The sequence below is a fragment of the Silurus meridionalis genome, chromosome 6, assembly GCF_014805685.1.
Source record: "Silurus meridionalis isolate SWU-2019-XX chromosome 6, ASM1480568v1, whole genome shotgun sequence".
Taxonomy (NCBI): Eukaryota; Metazoa; Chordata; class Actinopteri; order Siluriformes; family Siluridae; genus Silurus; species Silurus meridionalis.
Window position 1 is genome coordinate 13458618 of NC_060889.1, and position 24365 is coordinate 13482982.

The 24365-nt window shown below is 39.5% G+C and overlaps 2 protein-coding genes across 2 annotated transcripts; both read right to left on the minus strand.

The window, feature by feature from the left end:
* Window positions 1-272: 272 nt before the first annotated feature.
* LOC124388007 (carboxypeptidase Z-like) lies at window positions 273-12894 on the minus strand. Its single transcript, XM_046852627.1, has 11 exons — window positions 12608-12894; window positions 12175-12201; window positions 7133-7507; window positions 3567-3779; window positions 3084-3313; window positions 2421-2582; window positions 2109-2261; window positions 1805-1940; window positions 1574-1713; window positions 880-979; window positions 273-704 (listed from the first exon to the last, which is right to left on the minus strand). The coding sequence occupies exons 1-11, from the start codon at window positions 12705-12707 to the stop codon at window positions 358-360; spliced, it is 1983 nt and encodes a 660-aa protein (XP_046708583.1). The 5' UTR covers window positions 12708-12894; the 3' UTR covers window positions 273-357.
* Window positions 12895-18067: 5173 nt separating this feature from the next.
* gpr78b (G protein-coupled receptor 78b) lies at window positions 18068-20342 on the minus strand. Its single transcript, XM_046852172.1, has 3 exons — window positions 19269-20342; window positions 19069-19182; window positions 18068-18376 (listed from the first exon to the last, which is right to left on the minus strand). The coding sequence occupies exons 1-3, from the start codon at window positions 19934-19936 to the stop codon at window positions 18139-18141; spliced, it is 1020 nt and encodes a 339-aa protein (XP_046708128.1). The 5' UTR covers window positions 19937-20342; the 3' UTR covers window positions 18068-18138.
* Between the last annotated feature and the right edge of the window lie 4023 nt (window positions 20343-24365).

The window sequence follows — 24365 nt, forward strand, 5'->3', positions numbered from 1 at the left end:
AGATATCTGGAATGAAATGATAAAGAAAAGTTCATAAACTGTAAAATTTCATTAGATGTATATATATATATATATATATATATATATATATATATATATATATATATATATATATATATATATATATATATATATATATATATATATATATATATATATATATATATATATATATATATATATATATATATATATATATATATATATATATATATATATATATATATATATATATATATATATATATATATATATATATATATATAGTTGTGTTATATGTCTACAATACACTCATTTATAGTCTTAAAACTGACCCAAGCATAGGCTGCGTAGATAATTTCAGAGCACTAGATGGAGCTAATTTCTCAGGAGCCAGGAGGGGTTTTGGTTACCCAACTGTGTAAAATAAGGCCACCACCAGGGCTTCTCCTGCCGCTCCTCTACATTCTGCCTAGTTTCTCTAGTGTAATACTGTGCCAGCAGGTTATAAGGGTCAAAGCGCTCATAGCTACCCAAATGAAGGATGTTCAATTCATTAATCTCTGGCTCCAATGGAACTTTCTTAAGCACAAAGTCCACTCGACCAGCCTTCTGCATGTGAGCAGGGAGGTGTACCCGCTTCATGACTTTGCTATAACCCGGTGCTGAGGCAATGACAATGTGGGTCCCTGGTGTCAGCAGTCTCCAATAATCACCATTTTCAGCTGATAAATCATGAAGAGATACACATTTAGACAAAAAGCAATACTAAGCAAAAGCATAGACAGCCTATTGGTATTGAGGTACGAGGTATTGATCTGAAAATGGGGTGTTTGGAAGTCATCAAAGCATAGCACACAGTTTTTAGCTTCATGTATTTAACAATTCATGCAAAAGTACCTGTAGTGATGAAATGCCTGTTCCCTCTGATTGATACAGTGGCTCCTTTAATACCATGGCCATCTTCATCTTTCACAATTCCTTTAATACCCCTATGCACCTAGAATATATATACAGAACAGAAAACAAACATTTAGACAGCATCATACTTAATTAGAAATACAAATTTAGTCATACAGAAGATTTTTTTACCACTGCTATACAAATGCTCTAACAATCTGAAGATTCGTTATTACTGCTTTGAGAAAATGTCTGTCTGCTTTGAGACAATGTCTGTTGTGAAAAGTGCCATAGAAATAAAACTTGAAACTTACTCCATTGTTATGTAGCATTTTCTCAAAATCTTTTAGTAATAAAAAATACAGATTGATTTTTTTACCCTGTAGTCTATTAATAAACACAGTAATCTTTTAGTTATTTTCATGTCGTTTCGTGCCTTGAAAAAACTTGCTCCAAAAAGCTCACGGTCTCACGTTTGTTTTTTTGCTTGAAACTGATATATGTACAAGGATAAATTATAAGAGATGGCAAAATTCTGAATTCTGAAGCTTGATGAAAAAGTGAACAAGACTGAATAGAGGACTTGTTGAGAAAAGTTAGAGAGATTGGCAGCTTTGTTTTAGCTGAGGGTAGGGTGAAATTCAGGTTTTATTTCATTTTTTAAAAATGAAATTGTATGTATTGATTGTCTTACCGACTCCAAGAAAGTCAGGAGAGCCTCTTTATTTTCTAACCAGCCTGTAGATAAATCATCCTCTGCTGGGAATTTGTCACACCCCAGCTCTACTGTTATCTCAAAGCAATTTGTGTGGAGGTAATTAAAGTCTCCCATTCCTGCCATAAAAAGGAAGGTGGGAAATAATTTTATATAAACCTGATCATGGCAACATTAATTCAATTAATAGTGTATGTTTACCATGCTTACCTCCTATTTTGTTGTACCACTGAGCCCCATTTACAATCCCTTCTTTATCAGCATATTTGCCACCACACCTGTCAGTGTCCTGACTAGACATTGTGGAATGGGCATATGCATAAGTCCTGGCCAACTGCCTGAAGACCTGCAATTCAAATATCTTGTGTAACACTGCTGCAATTGTATTTGGTATTGAGATTTTGATTGCTTGTGTTGCATCAGTTGGCTTACTGCAGTTCATAACTAGTACTTATTCATGGCAGTGTTACAACAGTACAGTGATGAAATTTGCCTATTAGCTGCCAAGAGTCACCTGCTCATCTGGAGTGGGAGAGAACATGTTCTGAGGATGCTTTGAGAGGTCATAAGGGTAAGACACCACAAGTTCTCCTCCATGAAAGCTGGCAGACAGAACAAACGGAATGGACCGTATCCACTTCATAACAGCATATGTCTCTGGAGCAACCTTTATAATGTATACACACACACACACACACACACACACACACACACACACACACACACACACACACACACAATCATTACACTACAGTTTAACTTTTTACATAAATGAAATCATATATGTATTTTGTGGTGCTTCTGAATATAGGGATTAAGATCTTACCTTACCAAGCCAATATGAGTCTGGAATGTGAATATGGTCATTGCGAAAGTATTTGAGTCTCCGCTGGTCATAGACAAAAGAAGTCAGGTCTGGGAAATTCCTATTGAGGTCTATATTCTGGGCATTGTAATGACCAGCTGTATATCCAGTGTATATGATATCCTGTGAATTTATTATGACAATAAATAAATGTATTGTCTGGACAAAAGTATTCACACTAGTGGTTTTGGATTGGTGATGATTTAAACCACATGTGTCTTCCACTTGTAAATTCCTGCAAACCACTGTGTGAAATCCATGAATACCTCTGTGGTTTATCTCAAAAGCATCATAAACTCTTACAATGGTCCTTCTGTAATAAGTTGCATTTCTTGTGCAACAAAAAACTGCATTGTAAATCAACCCTTCTGAAGCTACAGACAGTAAGACTAATGTTACATTAGTCCAATAATTCACATGGACATAAAGTTTGCAGGGATGTAGTATTCAAAGGGGGACAGTTGAAATCATAGACAATTCAGACAGCTTCACATTGAACAGCGTCAATCAAAATGCAATAAAATATAAACATTTTCTTCCTCTATCAAAATTGAATGAAGAATATTGTAAATAAATATTAATAGCAAAAAATTATTGGGAACAAATGAGATAATAGCCTCTCACCTCATCATGATTTGAGTCAGAACCTCTGTTCATTTCAGAAAGGGCTAATTCAAAACCATCAGGGTTCATGGAGGGCAAAATGTGGATGCGTGTGGTATTGATGAGAGTTTGGATCCGTGTATTTCCCAAAAGATACTCAGTACACAGGTACTGAGCCAAGTAAATCAGCAGCTCTCGACCCATGACCTCATTCCCATGCATGTTTCCAATGTATTTGACCTCTGGTTTCACTTACCAAACAAGAGAAAACAGAAAACAACAAACTTTGCACTTATTGGCCACTATCATCAAACATTTGTTTTGGCATTTGTTTTCCACAAGAGCTATTGTGTTGGGTTTTTACATTGTTGTCTTTGGGAACTTTTTAAAGCAAAAAAAGGATAAATGCAGTACAAGAATTTATACAGCAAAAAATGTTAGAGTTAACTCTGCTCCAGTGCATTTATTGAACCATCTAACAGCTATTGCTTTTGAATCACTTACATAGTTCATGTTCTCCAGGGTTGCTTGAAAACTCAATTACAAGCAGATCTTTCCTTTCGAAGCTCTGCCCAATGCTGTATGTCCTTGAAATGTGAGAGCATTCTTGTGCTGTCTTATTGAGGATGTTGAACATTTGTGTGTTGGAGTGATACATGAACTGGATTGTTGATGAGGATTCTTCTATTGAAAGGTTATCCATCTCAGGCTCTTCTTCTTTAATTAAAAGAGTTTAAAAGATATATTTAATTCACACAAATATATATAATATATATATATATATGTGTGTGTGTGTGTGTGTGTGTGTGTGTGTGTGTGTGTGTGTGTGTGTGTGTGTGTACACTTTAAAGTTCTAAAATTCACAGTGACATTGCCACAAACAGATAATCCCTCTAAAATAAAGGAAAACACGACCAAAAGGCTGTACATGGCCTATGACAACATTAAAGGAGCTGCAGGTATATATGGCAAGTACCGGGTTAGGTTAGGGTTGCCCAAGCCAGTGCACTCTTAGTGCTGGATACAAGCCCGGATAATTGGAACAAAGGTGATGAGTAGGTGATAGGTAGGTATGGCCTTAAAAAGAGGAATGTGGAAGGGCAGATGGTGTTAGATTTTGTGAAATGCATGGAAATTGCAGTGGTACATTTTTTTTTTAAGAAGAAGGAGGAGCATAGGGTGACGTATATGAGTAGAGGAAGGTGCACACAGGTGGACTATGTTCTATACTGGAGATGCAACCTGAAGGAGATTGGAGACTGTAAGGTGTTGGCAGGGGACAGTATAGATAGACAACATTAGATGGTGGTCTGTAGGATGGCTATGGAGGTAAAGAAGAAGAAGAAGAGGAGAGTGAGGACTGAAAAAGAATAAGATGGTGGAAACTGAAGGAGGAAGACTGTAGTGTGAGGTTCAGGGAAGAGGTCAGACAGGGGCTTGGTGCTGGTGAAGAGGTGCTGGATGATTGGGCGACTACTGCAGAAGTGATAAGGGAGACAGATAGAAAGGTACTTGGTGTGACATCTGGCAAGGGAAAAGAAGACAAAGAGACATGGTGGTGGAATGAGGAAGTGCAGGAAATCATAAAGAGAAAGAGGTTGACTAAACAGAATTGAGATCGGCAGAGAGATGAGAAAAGTATGCAGGAGTACAAGAAGATGTGACAGCAGGCAAAGAGGGATGTGAGCAAAGGAAAGGACATATGAGAAGCTGTATCAGAAGTTGGACATTAAGAAAGGGAAAAAAAGGATTTATACTGATTGGCCAGGCAGAGGGACTGAGCTGGGAAGGATGTACTGCAAGTCAGAGCAATAAAGTATGCAGATGAAAATGTGTTGACTAGTGTCGAGAAGGTGGAGCGATTATTTTGAGCAGCTGATGAATGAGGAAAATAAGAGAGAGAGATGGTTGGATGTAGATAGGATTGGTTGGAGGAAGTGAGAGCAGCTATTAAGAGGATGAAGAGTGGAAAGTCAATTGGCCCAGATGACATACCATTAGAAGCGTGGAGATGTTTAGAAGAGATGTCAGTGGAGTGTTTAAAATGTTAGATAGCTGAGGAATGGAGAAGGAGTGTGCTGGTACCAATTTTAAAGAATAAGGGAGATGTGCAGACCTGCAGTAACTACGGGGGAATAAAGTTGATCACTCACACCATGAAGTTATGGGAAAGAGTAGTGGAAGCCAAGCTGACCAAGACTTGATGTGCACCACAGATGCATTATTTGCTTTATGAATGTTGATGGAGAATATAGAGAAAGTCAGAAGGAGTTGCATTGTGTGTTTATGGATTTAGAGAAAGCGTACGACAGAGTGCAGAGAAAGGAGTTATGGTATTGTATTAGAAACTCAGGTGTGGCAGAGAAGTATGTTAGGGTGGTGCAGGACATGTATGAGGACAGTGTGACAGCAGTGAAGTGTGCATTAGGAATAACAAACTGGTTCAAGGTGGAGGTGGTACTGCATCAAGGATCGGCTCTGAGCCCTTTCCTGTTTGCAATGGTTTTGGACAGGTTGATGGACTATGATGTTTGTGGATGATATTGTTATTTGTGGGGAAAGTAGGGAGCAGATGGAGAAGAGCCTGGAGAAGGGAAGGTATGTACTAAAGAGAAGTGAAATGAAAGTCAGTAGGAGTAAGACAGAGTACATGTGTGTAAATGAGAGGGAGGGCAGTGAAGCGGTGTGGTTGCAGGAAGAAGAGGTGGTGAAGGTGGATGTGTTTACTGTAGGTACATGGGGTCAACACTGCAAACTAATGTAGAGTGTGTTAGAGAAGTGAAGAAAAAAATGCAGACAAGGTGGAAAGGGTGGAGAAGAGTGGCAAGAGTGATTTGTGATAGAAGGGTATCTGTAAGAGTAAAAGGCAAAGTTTATAGGACTGTGGGCTAAAAAACAGGAGGTGGAGCTGGAAGTGGCAGAGTTGAAGATGTTGAGATTTTCATTGGGAGTGATGAGGATGGACAGGATTAAAAGTGAGTTTATTAAAGAGACAGCACATGTAGGATGTTTTGGAGACAAGGTTAGGGAGGCACGATTGAGATGGTTTAGACATGTGCAGAATAGGGACATGGGGTATATTGGTAGAATAATGCTGAGGATGGAGCGCCAGTAAGGTGGAAAAGAGGAAGACCAAGGAGGAGGTTTATGGATGTGGTGAGAGAAGACATTCAGGTAGTTGGTTTGAAAGAGGCAGATGTAAAGGACAGGGTAGTATGGAGACGGATGACCCACTGTGGCAACCCCTAACGGGAGCAGCTGAAAATAGAAGAAGAAGAAGAAGAAGAAGAAGAAGAAGAAGAAGAAGAAGAAGAAGAAGAAGAAGACTGGTCACTTCCTGCATGTGACAACAATCTCTCATATTTTTCACATTTGGAGATACAGTGGTTAGAAGGAATAACATTCTCACAAAAAATAATCTACCCAGATTTTACCAAAACTATGTGCCAAAATGTGTTGTGGTCTGATAAGACCAACATTTTTGGGGGGTATAAACATAGGACTGGAGATCTAGTTAATGTAGAAAAATTTATGGATAGCTCAGATTGCCAATCTATTTTTGTACTAAACATATAGGCCTCTGTTTAACAGGTGAAATTATCACCCTCTAACATAATACCTCAAATCACAAATCCAGGTCAACTAAAATTTGGCTTCAGGAAAAGATCAAAATTTTGGACCGTTGCCCAGTCAGAGCACAGATCTAAATCCCATTGAACAGATGAGATCCCATTTCTATTTTATAGCTCTGGAGCACTTTAGCACAGAAGAGTGGAATACAATGTTACATAATTTGTTGGTTGTATCATATAACTTAAATCCCACAAATCTGTCATTTAACAGGCTTGTGTAAACTTTTCAAAGCATCTCTATATACTGTACTGTAGGCATAAACATGATTGTCAGTGCATATTTAAAAGCAATTTTTTTTTTAGAAACCCTTGTAATTTAGTCATGCACAATATCACATGATAGGTACTGTAATTTTAAACAACATACCAAATATTTTGTGCATTTAAATAAGGATAGTTCATAAAAAGTTGGAAACAAATGATCAGATTAAATATTACCTCTCAGGCCTTCCAGTGGGTCATAGCAGCCCTCCTCTTCACTAACAAAAAAGCGATCACAGTCTAAAAAGTAGGGCCAGGCCATTCCAATGCGCTCAAACATTCGATCACAGGCTTTGTGCACAGACTCACAAGTGCTGCGGCAGGGCTTCAGGATCTTGTGGTTCTCACAGCGTGGTGCAATGATGGAGCAGCCCAGCATAAGTATATATGGACTGCACTCCCCATTTAATAATGAATTAACTACATTCAGCAGGAGATACTCCACACTTTGCTCAGCCTCATTGCGACTTTTTTGTTCCAGGAGGTTAGGATACATGGTGGTGGAGTAGGGCATATCTTTACAGTAGGTCAACATGATATCTGTGCATTTGGCTAGACAAGTAAAAGAGAAATACACAATATAAACACTAGCACTGACTGAAATGTTTCAGTATAGGAAATAGTTTAAAAATACTACTTACTTGTTGAGGTGTATTTTCTACTTATATAATACCACCCTTACAGCATTAGAAGTGTCTTTTCCTTGGATATCTGTGCTATGGCTGCTAGCGAATGCAATATAAAGCAGTATACATGACTGCACAAGTCAACATTTCTCTAACTGAGAACTGATAATGAGTGAGAAATATTGTCCATGACAGAATTACTGGCAAACCAACTTTCTGGAAATGTTCGAACATTCCATACAAAACGGTTCTTATTATGGCTTAATTGCATATGAGTTTCAAGTTCTATTAGATGACCATGCTTCTATTTTGTCTTTCATGGGAAGTACAATCAGTTTGACACAACACAGTAAGAGATGTTTTTCGTTTCTTTTCAGTGAAACATTTTGTAATGTCAATTAGGCACTGGAAATACTGAATAATTTTTAAAAGTGTTAATTTGTACAGATGTTAATGTTAAGATAAATAATCGAAGATCAGAGAATAATAGCCTGTCTGGTCTGAGCTGACAGGACATCTATACCAAATCAAATAAGCACTTTTTTTTGTACAACTGTGGTGAGCAGCAAAGCATCTAAGAATACACAAAACATGTAATGCAGTCCAACAACAAATTCAAATCTTTTTTTTTGTTATAGCCCATACACTTTAAAGCTTTATACTTTGTGCATGCTGATAAACTACACTGGTCACCACAGTACCCTTTCAAGAACTTGAGCTGCATCCGAACGCTTTGGGAACGTGGCTGTGTTGTCCATGCTCTGAATAATGTGTGTAATTAGACAAAATTGAAGGCAGGCTGTCACCGGCGGGGTGACGTCATGACCAGGAAGTATAAAACGCACAGTGAAGCCGGCTTCAGCTTCTGTTTGTTCACAAAATGCTCTGTGTGAAATTTAATGTTGTTTGTTTGTCTGTCAAAAAAAAAATTAAGGCATTGAAGAAAACCAAGCACACTTTTCAGCTGTGCACGTCTCATTGCCCCCGGGAAACACACAGCCTTTGTGTGGCTTGCTTGGGAGCGGAGCATGCTATATCGGCTCTCGAGGGAGGCCGATAGCGAGGAGCTCCTGGAGTTTGTGACACATGCCTTCCAGAAGCTGGACATAGCTGGTCGATGAGCATAAAGCCCCTTCATCTAGTAAGCTCGACGAGTGCTTTTTGCTCCCAGCATCACAGCCTCCGTGTCGGGGTCTGCCATTTTTTGGGACCTTTCTCATTTTGCCCCATTAGCCCCAAGACGTTGTAATACACCGTGGTCAGGGCACTGCCCCGGCACTAGACGGACCGGGGGTTAGTCTCGAGAGATTAATACCCTTAAGGGAGCATCTGGCAGCCTGGATAGCTCTGACAGACATGTCCCGATAGGTCTTGTGCACTGTAGAGCGAGGCTATACGATTCAGTTTCGGGTCTCATCCACCCCGGTTCAACTGGCTCTGTCCCACTCTGGGAAGCAAGCAGGCTCTGGTCATGGAATGAGAAGTAGACACTCTCCTGAGGAAAGAGGCCATTAAGGTGGTCCTGCCGTCAGACAGAGGTTCTGGGTTCTACAGCCGGTACTTCCGGTACTTTGGTTGATATTAGCTTGATCAGAGCAGTTAGCGGTCAGGCATCGGGATTTCGTTCTCACTCACATGAAAGAACTGGGGTTTTAGCTGAATGCCAGAAAGAGTGTGCTTTCTTAATCACAGAGAAACACCTATCTCGGCGTCATATAGGATTCGATGACTATGTGCATGCAGCTTTCTTCTGTCCGCATTACGTCCATCCTTACGGTGGTCAGGAAGGTCAGAGAATAGCAGTCACTCACTGCCAGGCAGTTTCAGAGAAAATGTCATTCCACTTGGCCTCTTGTACATGAGACCCCTTCAGTGGTGGCTCAGGGCCCATGGGTTCTCACGGAACGGTCCAGACCCCGGGAATGGCACCTTCACCTCATGGTGAAACAAATCAGGGAGAAGTTTGGCAAAGCCCAAGTAGATCTGTTTGCATCTCTAAAGACGTTGCACGGGCCCTTGTGGTTCTCCCTATATCCTCCAGCCCCGCTGGGACTAGATGCCATGGCACAGCCGTGGTGGAACCTTTATGCCTTAACCCCTGTCATGCTGCTTCCGGGAGTTCTGAAGAGAGTTCGGCGGGATGGAGTCTGTCTCCTCCTGGTAGCTCCGCGGTGGTCTGGCCATCTGTGTTTTGTGGAATTGGTGGTCCTCCTCGAGCAGCCTCCATGGGAGATTCCTCTGAGAAGACATCTCCTTTCTTTATCAGGGGGCACAATAGATCACCCCCGAGCTGTGGAAGCTGTGGCTGTGGCCCCTGAAGGGGCGCAACTCCAAGGTGCTGGTCTCTCCACTAAGGTAGTAGAGACCATTCTCCAATCCAGAGCTCCCTCCATCGAAGAAGTCGTATGCCGCGAGATGGTGTCTGTTCACTGTGTGGTGCGCTCAGCACCAATTGGACCGAGTCCACTGCCCAGTAGGGTTAGTGCTGGAGTTCCTGCAGAAACAGTTCACAAAAGGGCTGGCTATCTGCTCTCTGAAGACAGTAGGTAATCTACAGGCCCTCTCTGTGGCACCCTCCTTTCTGGAGCTCACTCCAGGCATTTTTACAGTGCCTTCCTGCACCATAGAGCGGGTTTTGTCCCCAAGGTGCCCTCAGTCGTCCCACGACCTGTAAGGCTCCAGGCATTTAATCATTCTCCATTCCAGACCCCAGAACAGGAGAGCTTGAACCCGTTGTGTCCGGTCCGAGCACTTAACTGTACTTGCAACAACAAGTCCTTGGAGGAAGTTGGAACAATTGTTCATCTGCAACGGCCCTCCAGGTAGAGGCATTCCTGCTCATAAGCAGACCCTCAGCAGATGGATTATTGCGCTATTATGTGTATTATTGCGCTATCTCCCCGCTCTATTCGGGGTCAGAGCGCACTCGACCCCGAGTGTGGCAGCCTCTAGGGCTTGGTCCTCTGGAATGTCCCTCCACGACCTCTGCAACGCTGCGTGCTGGTCCACCCTGCTCACCTTTGTTAGGTTTTACAACCTTGATCTCTGTGCCACTCCTGCCACTTCTGTCCTTCGACCTAGGTGTGCTCTTTCACACTAGTCAGGGACTGGTCAGTGTGGTGGTATTGGACCCTTGTTCGCAAAGCATTCCAACGGAGCTCGAGTTCCTGAAAGGAAACGTTTCTAGGTTACGTATTTAACCCTAGTTTCCTGAGGGAACGAGACACTGCATCTCTATGCCACACCTCCAGCGTCCCTTCAGCGCTTCCTTCATGGTTCCAGAAGCTGAAGCGGCTTTACTCCATGTTTGCTTTATACTTCCTGGTTGTGACGTCACCCAGCCGGTGGCAGCCTGCCTTCAATTTTGACTGATTACACACATTATTCAGAGCATGGACAATGCAGCCGCGATCCCGAAGCGTTCCAATGCAGCGTCTTGTTCCCTCAGGGAACTAGGGTTACATACCTAATCTAGAGACATTGAAAGACTCATATGAGTTATAATCATATGAGTTACTAATAGTGCTGTAACATGATAAGCTGATTAAGTGATAGGTGATAAGAAAAGGTGGCAAAAGCACGGTCATCCTTCACTTAAGTAAAAGTACAGATAATCAAGTCTTAAAAGACTCTGGTAAAAGGTAAAGTACTGACTATAATTTTTTACTCAAGTTCAGTTTGGCCTCTGACATGTAAAAAGTAGCCATTACTACTACCTCTTTTAGTGTCAGGCTGGTAACTGGACCTCACATAATAATATTTTATATTTGAGAAACATAAGACGTTGTGTGTTGCGTTGAAGGTTTTCGTTTGATTTTCATTTCATTCCTTTTATATTTATTTATTTATTTATATATTTAATAAAAATTGTCAAACAGAAATGCATGCTGCATTAATCACGCTTTAAAACATTTAGTGCTGTTAAAATGAATGTGCGTTAACACGTTATTAACGCGTTATTAATTTTGTTCAAATGTAAAATTTTGTTATCTAATTAATGTATTCAGGCTGAACAACCACCATATAAAAACACAAGCAGAGAAAAGATGATGATCAGGTGATCAGGAATGTCTCTGTTCTGTCATGTTTACATCGCTGACTCCCTCTGTCTCATCCACGTTAACTCCAGACTTCTTGTTGCCTTCAATCTGCTCATTGTGAGCTTTGTAAACTAGTCTACTTCTGTGGTGTGTGAGAGCCAGGAAATGATACACCAGTGGTAGATTTAAAAAAGCTGCACAATGACAGCAAATAGGTTGAAGGACTGAAAACAGTGTGCAATGAAAAGAATAAATATTGACATTTTACCTAATAGATTAAAACTAAAGTAATGAGTCTGGTTTAAAAATGTAAAAAGTACAGATTAAGCACAGATATTTGTGTAAAAATGGAATACTACATTAACAAAGTATACAGTAAAGTATTATCACCTCTGGTAATAAGATAAAGTTTAAAGTTGCTGTTTTTTTTTTTCTTTTTACATGTGATCAAATATAATTAGCATGTAAACTGTATAATAATAGGATAATAATAATAAAAGGAAACAAACCCAAATACTGTACACAAGCACAAACAAGCACTTTGCCAACTCACGTTTCTCCTCAGGAGTCCTGCACTGTCCTGTGTGGGAGAAAATATTTCTTTAAAAAAAAAGAAATCTGAATTATATGGTATCAAACGCTAGATGGCGTAAAACACAGAGATTTTTAATTATTTCCTGATTTCCCAAAAGGCTGCATATGTAACATGTGGTGCACTTTATGTTGCGTACAAATCATCGCTTTATACAGAATGCATTGCGCATACTGCACTGTATACAGGAGCTTAGGGGTCAGTCAATAACGTTAAATCATATTCCAGCCGTCTGTCTACTTGCACACCACTGCCAAGTTTATTATAAATTCAGCTTGACCAGTCTATGAACTCCTGCAGGTCTATAAAACTCAACATAATGTATAAATAATGATTCGTATTAAATTATGTAATAGCTTTACATTTTTTAACATCAATGACACAGTTGACCGACCTTGGAAATAACTGCCGGGTTTACACCGTTGTGGGAATCCCCAGATATCCCAACATCTTCCCAAAATGTTGAGAAAAAGCAACGTCCAAACACTTCGCATTTTTGTCCAGTTTTCTATTATATCCAAAAAGTTTGTAAAGTGTAAACTGTGTCAATTCGAAGCTCGCAATGTTTCCAGCCTCGGCGCTCTGGGTGTCTGAACTCAGGCGGTACAGCACTATCAGATTACACAAACGGAATAAATCAAGAAGAGGAAAAACACTAACGTGTCACTGGCTCTTTGCTGTCCTCTCTCTGAAATGTCTTGCTGAGATTTAGAGGCAATGACCTGCCTGTATATTTTTTTCTTTTTCTTTTTTCCACATTAAACAGCTGAGCACAACTTTGAGTGCAACCTCAAGTGAGCCTGGGTAATGACACGAGTTAATATAAGAAGGAGCCTCAGAAAGACAGAAAGACTACAAAACTAGGAAAAAAACATCATCTATCTATCTATCTATCTATCTATCTATCTATCTATCTATCTATCTATCTATCTATCTATCTATCTATCTATCTATCTATCTATATTCAGGTGCATCTCATTAAATTAGAATATCATTAAAAAGTTTATTTATTTTAGTAATACAACACAAAAAGTGAAACTCGCATATTATATAGACACAGACTGATATATTTGAAGAGTTTATTTCTTTTAATTTTGATCATTATGGCTTACAGCTAATGAAAGGCCAAAATTCACTATTTCAGTAAATTAGAATATTGTGAAAAAGTTAATTATTGGAGACTCGTGGTGTCACACTCTAATCAGCTAATTTAATCCAAAAACCTGTAAAAGTGCCATTAAAGGGTGTCTCAGTATGGTTCAGGCTACACAATCATGGGGGAAGACTTGATAGTTCACACGATCCTCCTCCATTCCAGACCCCAGACCAGGAGAGATTGAACTGGCTGTGTCCGGGTCCAGCACTGGACTGTTACGTTCACAGGACAAGTCCTTAGAGGAAATCGGAACAATTGTTCATCTGCTACGGCCCTCCAAGGAGTAGCCTTCCTGCTAATAAGCAGAACCTCAGCAGATGGATTATTGACACTATTGCGTCCTCTTATGGGTCCTCTGGTCTCCCCGCTCCATTCAGGGTCAAAGCGCACTCGACCCAGAGTGTGGCAGCCTCTAGGGCTTGGTCCTCGGGAGTGTCTCTCCATGACCTCTGCAACGCTGTGGGCTGGTCCACCCCATCCCCGCTTACAAAAAGTGGAACTTGTATATTATATAGACACACAGACTTACAGCTAATAAAAACCCCAAATTCACTATTTCAGAAAATTTGAATATTCTAAAAAAGTTCAATATTGAAGACTAGTGGTGTCACACTCTAATCAGCTAATTAAATCCAAAAACCTGTAAAAGTGCCATTAAATGGTGTCTCAGTCTGGTTCAGGCTACACAATCATGGGGAAAGACTTGACAGTTGTCCAGAGGACGATCATTGACACCCTGCACATGGATGGTAAGACACAAAAGGTCATCACTAAAGAAAGCTGCTGTTCACAGAGTGCTGTATCTAAGCACATTACTATAAAGTTGAATGGAAGGAAAACATGTGGTAGAAAAATGTGAAATGAAGCCCATTCAAGAATTTGGGGGAGGTTCACAAAGGGTGGACTGCAGCTGGAGTCAGTGCTTCAAGAGCCACCACACACAGACGTATTCATGGGCTACAACTGATGCATTCCCTGTTTCAAGCCACTCCTGAACCAGAGACAATGTCAGAGGTGTCATACCTTGGCAAAGGACAAAAAATACTGGAGGTCCAGTGTAAAGTTTGCCCAGACAGTGGTGGTTTGGGGAGTCATGTCATCTGCTGGTGTTGGTCCACTGTGTTTTATCAGGTCCAAGGTCAGCACAGCCGTTTACCAGGAAGTTTTAGAGCTCTTCATGCTTCCCTCTGCTGACCAGCTTTATGGAGATGCTAATTTCAATTTCCAACATTACTTGGCACCTGCCCACACTGCCAAAAGTACTAATACCTGGTTTAAGGACCATGGTATCCATGTGCTTGATTGGCCAGCAAACTCGCCCAACCTAAACCCCATGGAGAATCTGTGGGTTATTGTAAAGAGGAACATATATTTAAGCTGGGATTTGTGAAGAATGAATTTCACTGTGCTGCAATTTATATGTGACAAAGTCTATTCTTCTATTCTATTATGTGTGTGTGTGTGTGTGTGTGTGTGTGTGTGTGTGTGTGTGTGTGTGTGTGTGTGTGTATACACAATCCCCTTTAAAACGACTGACATGAAACTAATGAAAGAATGAAAACTTCAAATTCTTTAATAAACACAGCCTAGACCACAAACAACACACATAAATACATTTTTATTTTTGTTTTGTTTTGGGATTGTCTTTTATACCTGGAAATTTACTCCTTTTTTCACAAGCTTCTTATTTTTGCAGCAAAGACTTCAATCTAACAATCTTAGCATCATTCATGCTGCAGGAGAAAATCAGCTGCACCTGTTAAACAAGTTTTATACCAAACCTAAAATGGTTGCCACTACAAGTTGGCCATGACATATCTGACAAGAGGAAAAAAGGGGGGAAATGCCTTTGTCTTGTCATGTCTTTCATTAAAAGTATATAATAGAATAGTTGTACAAGTCATTGAACTCTATTGTACAATAAATTGAATTCTTCATTATTGTTCTATAAGTATCACCAAACTTGAACCTTTAAAATAATATTCCATTAGTAAAGCAGATTACAGAGTAATTTTTATTTATTTATTTGTAAATATTGTATCATAAATAAAAGGAAATCTTAGGCTTAATATAATGCTTGGTAGAATGCAACATTTATTTTCAGTCCACAGCCCTTGGTCAATTGTGATGTTTGGTTCTTCACAGGAAAAAGTTTGGGCACCTCTGATCTATACTCTTGTAACACGTATACTCCTGAATGGATTATTTAAGGGTTCTCTATAGAAGCTGACAACAGTATGTCTTTACCAGAAATTATTTCAAATAAAACCTCTCTGGTTAAGAATTGTAATGAACAATAACCCTCAATGAACCCTTGAGGAAGGTATGGACCAAAGTAACAGTGTGTCAATGCACCAGATACCACATTTGGTATTAGAATACTGATGCGTCCATTATATGTGTTTGATGTGTTATGATTTGAGCATAGTTTGTGTCTTTCCAATATGTCATGAGCTTCCATTGCTTGTTAATAGATCAGGTCCAGCCTATAACAAAAAGGAACCAAGTTCTTGATTGATTGATTGATTGATTGATTGATTGATTGATTGATTGATTGATTGATTGATTGGTTTATTTATTGATTGATAAGGCCCAATTTTCAATGAATAAAAAAAATACCCTGAATCATTTATAAAGTATGTTTTCATGGGGTTGGCTTAACCTTAATGATTTTCCATACTGAATTGGCTTTTTGGGTTATTTAGAGACCAAAGGTTCATGGCAATGTAGCAAGAATACACAGGAAACCCACCAAGCAAAAGGATTCTGCACACTATGTGCTGTATAATGTGTTATGATTTGAGCATAGTTTGTGTCTTTCCAATATGTCATGAGCTTCCATTGCTTGTTAATAGATCAGGTCCAGGCTATAACAAAAAGGAACCGAGTTCTTGATTGATTGATTGATTGATTGATTGATTGATTGATTGATAAGGCCCAATTTTAAATGCATAAAAAAATACCCTGAATCATTTCTAAAGTATGTTTTCATGGGGTTAGTTTAACCTTAATGATTTTCCATTCTGAATTAGCTTTTTGGTTTATTTAGAGACCAAAGATTCATGGCAATGTAGCAAAAATACACAGGCAACCCACCAGGCAAAAGGATTCTGCACACTATGTGCTGTGCTATCTGGCATGTGGCAAAACCTCAGTCATACGGTAAACATCTTCAAATCCCTTCATGCGAAAAAATATGTGTTAAATGTCAGGCCAAAACTGGCAGCTCTAATACCCTTCTCTAACCATTGTACTTACTGAGAGGTATTATTTTGAGTTGGGACAAAAATAGAAATTTAACATGAAAGATCCCTAGGCTTTCTTGCTTTGCCCATTAACCTGAGAGTCTCTCTGTATTAGTCATGAGCTCCATTAATTTGCTTCTCTACATCATTGTGGGACTTTAGCTACTAAGTGTGTACCCTGTTAATTTTTTTTTCAACTTAATAGGTGAATTATCTCTATGGAGGTATACTAGTGCAGATGGATTTTTATTTACTCTTAAAGGGATGTTGGCTACAGTGGCTGTGCTTTTTTAATTGTTTATTGGAGACATGCATTTACTTCAAATACTACATAGCTTAATTAAGCTTCATGTATTTTCTCACCATGTGCACAAAACAATACATGTATAACAAAAATGGCACCAGTTTGGCAGTAAAAAGCACTTCATTATCTTTTCAGTAGTTTATATCTCTCCATACCACACACTTGTCTTGCTGACAAAATAAATTGACATTTACTTTTATATTGTGCAAAGTATGTACACAATGTTTACCTGTAGACCTGTTGTGCACAAACTGCTTTCGAAATAATCTAGTACATTCAGTCACAACTGTTCTAGGTGCTACACTGTAAAATTCAACTTTGGCAATAATAATTTCTAAGATCAAAGTGCATTATACTTCCAAATGACTGATCTGAGTTTATAAATGAGTGAATTCATAATGACTTCACACTAGATTAAGAATGAGAGCCATTTACATAAAATGGCCTACAAGTGGAATTATCTAAAAAATTTCAACACATTTTTATCAACCATAGACCGTTCTGCAATACCATTAACATACTGAGCTTGCATGTCTATTGCACATAGTTCAATGTAGATCATATCATATACTGTAGTCATACCTTCCACTGAATTATGTTTTATAATGTTGGGAGGTGGCAATACTTTAAAAGAAAGCCACACATTGCAAATGATAGTGTGCCTGTATGCCTGCTAAGATTCAATTATCATGTTCTGATGTCTTTGATGTTAATCTTTGTGTGTGTGTGTGTGTGTGTGTGTGTGTGTGTGTGTGTGTGTGTGTGTGTGTGTGTGTGTGTACGTGTTGTGGACAAAGCACATGGCCACTTAGTCACATATTGCCTTTGTCCTTATTTATCACTGCTGTCTGATGCATGTATCTACGTGTGGATCAAACAGTCAGCATCTCCAGCTATATCTATGTGATAATCAGTACAACTCTCTCTCACACTCTCATTTCCATCTCTCTTCTTTCTCTCTCTCTCTCTCTCTCTCTCTCTCTCTCTCTCTCTCTCTCTCTCTCTGTCTCTCTCTCTCTCTCTCTCTCTCTCTCTCTCTCTCTCTCTCTCTCTCTCTCTCTCGCTCTCACTCTCTCTATCTCTCTTCTTTCTCTCTCTCTCTCTCTCTCTCTCTCTTGCGCTCTCTTCTTTCTATCTATTTTCTCTCTCTCTCTCTTTCCTCTTTCCCTATATACTTTGACATCTACGCTTTCGGATGTTTCAGTGTAAAGAAAATGCTACTAACTGATTCGTTGGAGACAGTAGTCGTTTTCAGTGTCCAGTGAGCTGTTGTGTCCAGAGGAAGGGTATAAGTCACGTTTCAGTAGGCGATTGGCCACTGTTACTATTACTTTCTTGTACTGTTGGCGCAAGAGAGAATAAGCAAAGGGATCAGAAGCTGCCTTGCTGTATGTTAAGCACTTGCTGATGATGCCCCAGTATCGGTTGATATCCACAAAAGGAAGAAGCTCTGTTAGCCTAGAAAGCAGAGAGCAGAAATCATTAGCAACTTGATTAAAGTCAGGGGGGAAAAAGCAGGCTATACTGAATGCCAGGCCATTAAATCCATAGAACTTGTTGCCAGTACTCTTCATTTTAATGATAAACCTTTAGTAATTGAGTTGATAAATATTATGCTTTAAGATGAAGATCCATATCCACTATATCCTGCCTAATTACTATCCATAATTATTTGATGGTTTATAAGGGCTGAAATTGAAATGAGACCTTCTGCAATTATTTTTATTTCCTGCAAAGAAACATCCCAAGAGTGTTTGTTTCCATCTTTCTCTATCCATTTGATGAATTGTGATTTGAAGAACTGGTTTTAAGAGAAGAGAAGAGGAGGGATGAGGAGGAAAGTGCTAAAATTCACTGAGAGTTTCAAAGACATCATCAAGTGCAAATCCCCAGTGAAACAGCAACTATTGACAGGCTCTTGTCTTATCACCTCTAGTGCACATCGGCTATTCTTAGAAACGCGAATTTTTCTGGTGCGCGTTTACGTCATCACAAGCTTCAATTATATGACGCAACTAAAAGGCATCATAATAGACTCTTAACAGTAAAACTTATTAATAGGCATGGCTTCTAAAATTCCGTTCAGAGTACTGGGCATTGTGGACATGCCACTACGTCTAAACTTCATTTTTAATTTGAATTGCACCTACCTGGTTATGACATATGGGGCGAAACAGATAATAAACGACCCAATGAATATACTGATTTTCTTGGTCGCGCGCTGTTTCCTCCTCTTTTGCTCGACCAAACAACGTTGTTTCACGCTGCAAAGGAAACGTGATGAGCATTATCCCGACATGAACTCTAAATACAATCTGCAGAAGCTATATGAAGAAAGCGTCACGAATACCTTGGGTGTATGTCAACAAGCAGGAAGAGCGTCTGCATTGTTATGATGTCGATCCTTTTGCAGTGAAAGCGTGCGACTTTGAGCACTTTCAAGTAAGTCACGCACAACACGAGTAGCGAGAGCATAAAGCTGGCGCCGTGGAAGGCCACGGTAAAGGCGGCGAAGTCGGTGCGGGAGCTCTCGGCGTTCAGGCGCAGGGTGCAGGACGCGTACGCGCGGCTGTAGTCGAGCCAGGAGCGCAGCAGCGCCACCACGGAGAAGGCGAGCGAGTGGAGCCACGCGTAGCACACCATCAGCAGCGCGTCCCGGCACCGCATCTTGCTCGAGTAGCTCAGCGGGAACACCACGGCGATCCAGCGGTCGATGCTGAGCGCCGCCATGCTCAGCATTGCGTTTGCCGTCAGGAACGTGTCGAGGAAGCTGACCGCGCGGCACAGGCAGTCCCCGAAAGGCTGTTGGTCTTTTACGATCCCTGCCAGCGTGGACGGCATGTTCAGTACGGTGATGAGTAGGTTGCAAAAGGACAAGTTCGTCGTGAAAATGCCCGGCACCTGCCTGCGTATCTCGCTGCTGTGCGCAAAACATAGCAAGACCAGCAAGTTGGACAGCAACGAGACCGTCGCGACTACGACGATGAAAAGTGCAAGCAGGATCTCCGCCAAGTCCATGTCTCACTTTAGAAGTCTCGCTGAGGTGCACCCAAGCCCGGAACATCCATGATTCCTCATGAGTTTGTCCGGTTTAATCTTCCTACAAAAATGCATGTATCAACTCCAAAGTAAAAAAAAGTGGAACGAAGCGCAAGCCGAGTGCGCTGTCCAGCGTACTGAAACGTACCCGAGCGCGCGTTTTAATTCCCAAAGCTCCTAAAAGTCGTATGTAAATCTCTTGGGAAATGCATTTCTAATACAATGATGAGATTTTTTAGTTTTGGGCTGCATTAAGTACGTCCTTCCGAGACAGCTCTTCTGCTTTCAGTGTCTCTCTGAGCGCGAACTACCTGCAACTGCCAAGCTCACGAGCGCCCTGTGCTCAGATCATGCGCACAAAACTATCCACCGTGGGAGGCCACCAAGCAACAGGCCTATTACTCCTGCAACTGTGTACTGTAATCACAATCACAACAAAGTTACGTAGGTGATTTACAGACGACATTAGCGTGATTTAGCTCTAAATAAAGAATTATGTTTCAAGTAACAAAACCTTTTAATAATTAAGAAAATAATACTTAATTAATACTGCTAGAAGTATAATTGCAGTCCCTACCACACGTCTACCTAATTCAATAAGGCTCATTTTACCATTAATTCTCCCTGCATTTTTATTTTTCAAAGAAATCAGTCTAGTTGTCTTATTTAAGATAAATGAAAAATTCAGCCTACAAATGACACATACATGAACTACAGCTCAGTAATAACAAATCAAGGAAATTATTTTTAGCTATTGGTTATTGGCACACATTAAAGCAGATGCACAGTAGTTACAGATTTAGTATTCAATTATCAATTATCACACCTCATTTAATAATTAAATAGTTTAAGTTATGGTTTCAGCTATGAGTCAATAGGCCACTCTGGAAAGTGTGAGATCACAGTCTCACATACAAAATGTAAAATTAGCTAGACAACGGCTGCTAGTCAGCCAATACTGTCCAACAGTCCAGTGTGCTATATTTGAAACTATAATAGAGAATCTTTGTATATAACCTGTTCAACTGTGTTTTATCTCTAACATCTGACAACCATGGAAGACAGGATTTTACACAATAGATGCACAAAAGCATGTTTTCCAGGGGCGTGATATATATTCGAATTGAGTGGGGAATGTTTTGTTTTGTTCAGTTCTGTTGTCTGAAATATTTCAGAGAACTAGGAGCTTCAAAAATAGCAGTGTCTGGGTGTTTGTTTATTTAAAATACCAATAAATAGGGTTTTTTCAAACACTTCAGAATAATTAACACCCTTCATATAAATAAAGAAAATAAATAACTTTGCAATCTGAGTTCACTCTTACACTTACAATGGCATAGTTTTGTTTCAGCAATGCTTTTCAAAATACTCATTTTAACATTATTAGCATCCCAATATTTGGTGTAAACTCTGACTGAGCCTTTTCTGTAGAACCTTTCAAATCTATAAACTAAAAGGCACATTTGCACAGTATTTATTTATTAGGGGTAATTATGTTTTAGAACAAACAATCTGTGGCCAGGACACAACCTCCCAGCAGAGACAACCAGATTTTCCTCTAGTAGAGAGATTGTATCATCATAAGAACCCCTCCACACACACACCCCAACCACCAGCATTTAGCAAATAGTGGAATTGAGTACATTAAGGTTTTTATTTGCATCTGTCAAAAACCTTTCCAGTAAATGCATTATGAGTCTTCAGAATAGACATTTATAAACAAATTTGGTTTGCCAGAATCAGAATATGGTTGTGTTCAATGTACAGAATATGATGTCTGTATATGTGTGGGAGATCCACCTTTATTTTACAGATTTCCGTATGGTGAACAAATTCCTGTTTATGTTCTTCTGGTTCATGGACTTGAATATTTATGTTATGTGTCTGAGGTGACAGTGTGATTTCTGAATTTATTAAGCAATTTTGATAAAATATATGATACATGTGGTATCTTTTACAGACTGTTGACTATGTATGGTTTTCTGCTTAATTAAGCAGAGTTCATCTGATTACAGGCAATGCATTAAAAGAAAGACTCTATCCAACTGCACATTGTGGTGGACAATTTTTTTTTTTTAGCTTTTATGAAGTGGAAAAAGCCTCATTTGTATTTCAGTAATGTTTTCTTATTTTAAATACATTTCAGCAATGCTATTTGGAGCCATGTGCAAAGTGACCAAAAGTTGTAGTGACACTACAGGCTTATGATAGTATGCATTATATATTTTGGCAGTTAGAAATGTGAGATTCAAATTAGGATCATTTTAACAAAGAAAGTCATCATAAATCTAATGATATGTGGCCTTTATTTAAAGTACACCAAGCATTCATAAGTTGAGTCATCTTCATAGAATTTTCAGAGATTATTTTATATCATGTAAGATTTTTTAATGAGCATGTCAAGCCTAGCAGTTTCAGTCCAATCATTCTAAATTCTATGAAAGATTTACTTACTTGGGATAAATCTTGCCATATCAGATCTTCTCATGTTACAGGCAAGTAAAGAATCTCATGAGGCAAGATGGAAAATCTAGTTTTAGATTGTACCTTAAATGTAGATTTGTATTACACAAACAAGAGTTTGACATAAGCATTTAACCATTGTGTACAGACAGAATATTCTTCTTTCCCTTTGTAATTCATTTATTGAATAAAATTAAGTTAATATACTTAACTATAACTTATGTAACAAGTAATTGTATAAATAATGCTAGGGGAGCATGTTTTTTTTACATTTGGTACTGTTGCCTTACAAATTCAGTGTACCTGCTGATCCCAAACTCCCCAAAAGCATAGAAGGGCATGAATTGGCAACAGATTTGGATAGGTTTATACATGGTGCCCAGTAGTGGACTGCTATTCTATCTTGGTCTGTTCCCAAGACAGGTTGTTTATCCACCGCTAGCCCTGACCAGGGTTGTAAAGCTAATCATACAACTAAATAATTTTTGTTTTCATATAAAGCAAACCTGTGAAAAGTTCGAAACCTCCATTATTCATATATTTTTGACTAATAATTACTCCAAGACATACAAATTGACTAATTGGTTCTTGCTGGTAGTTTGGCTCATATATCAGGCTAGTTGGAGGATTTACACCTGGTGACTAAATCAATATTTTGTGGCATTTCAAACAACACAGTTTTGTTAACTTTTTTTTTTCCAGTTTGATGTTTGTATACATTTACCAGTCCTAAAATTAATGTTATTTATTAACACTGTAATGTAAAAATTGTTTTATATAATACACAATTCAGCACAATAGTGTTGCCACCAACCAACTTGAGCAGGTGTTCCAGCACCTGTGTCATATGCTGCTTGTAGGCCTTTATTCATGTGCGAAGCATCACAGCTGTCTGAAAACTCAATGCCCCTTTATGACCTGACTGATGTAAATGTACTGTGGGGGGCAAATAAGCTGCTCATACAACAAGATAGAAGCCTTGTGTAGGTGTGGGCAATTATCTGTGTGTGTGTGTGTGTGTGTGTGTGTGTGTGTGTGTGTGTGTGTGTGTGTGTGTGTGAGAGAGAGAGAGAGAGAGAGAGAGAGAGAGAGAGAGAGAGAGAGAGAAAGTGTATTTACATGCAGAAACACACTATTGATAGATCAGTCCACATAATCACTGTTAAACATGCAGCAAGGAACGTGTCACGATCTATGCAAAAGGCAATTGTCTTTCTTTCACAAAAGTTCTTGACACCACAGCCTGATTATAATCATATTTAGCTCCATCTTCACACAGTAATTAAAGTATATATCGTATCTACTCTTGAAGAGTTATATTAAGAGTTTTAAAGGCAAACAATATCCTTGTTGTTCCCTTCTGTGTTTCATTACAAGTTATGCAGGAGGAGTTATTTGTGAGGCACTGGAGCCACTAAACTGAGTGCTGTTTGGCAAACAAACAGCGTGAAATGGCTGCCGTGAGACATCTCCCAGCTGGCACAGGTACGATCAAAGAGTTATTGTGAGTCATGTCACCATGGAAACACTGGTCTTGTGAGGTATTGTCCTTCGCTGAAATGGCAAAGGATTAAAATAACTTCTCTGATAGCACTGAAGTACAAAATTCAATGTTTCCTTATGTTACCTTTGAGGGTGGAAGTGATCACCTGCCCCTCCTTGTGTGATAGCCAAATGAAACAAATCACATTTACCAAATAAGGCAATTTCCTGTCTGTGTGTATGTGTGTGTGTGTGTGTGTGTGTGTGTGTGTGTGTGTGTGTGTGTGTGTGTGTGTTTGGATAAGATTTTTGTTGTCTTGCATCTAAGTTTTCACACATCATATCACACATCCCACATCCCTTTAAGTAAACAGCACATTTGTGTCCAAAGGCAGTCCCACACACACTCGGACTACACTTATGCAATCAAGTTCAAAAGTGGAACTGTCTTCATGATAGGAAA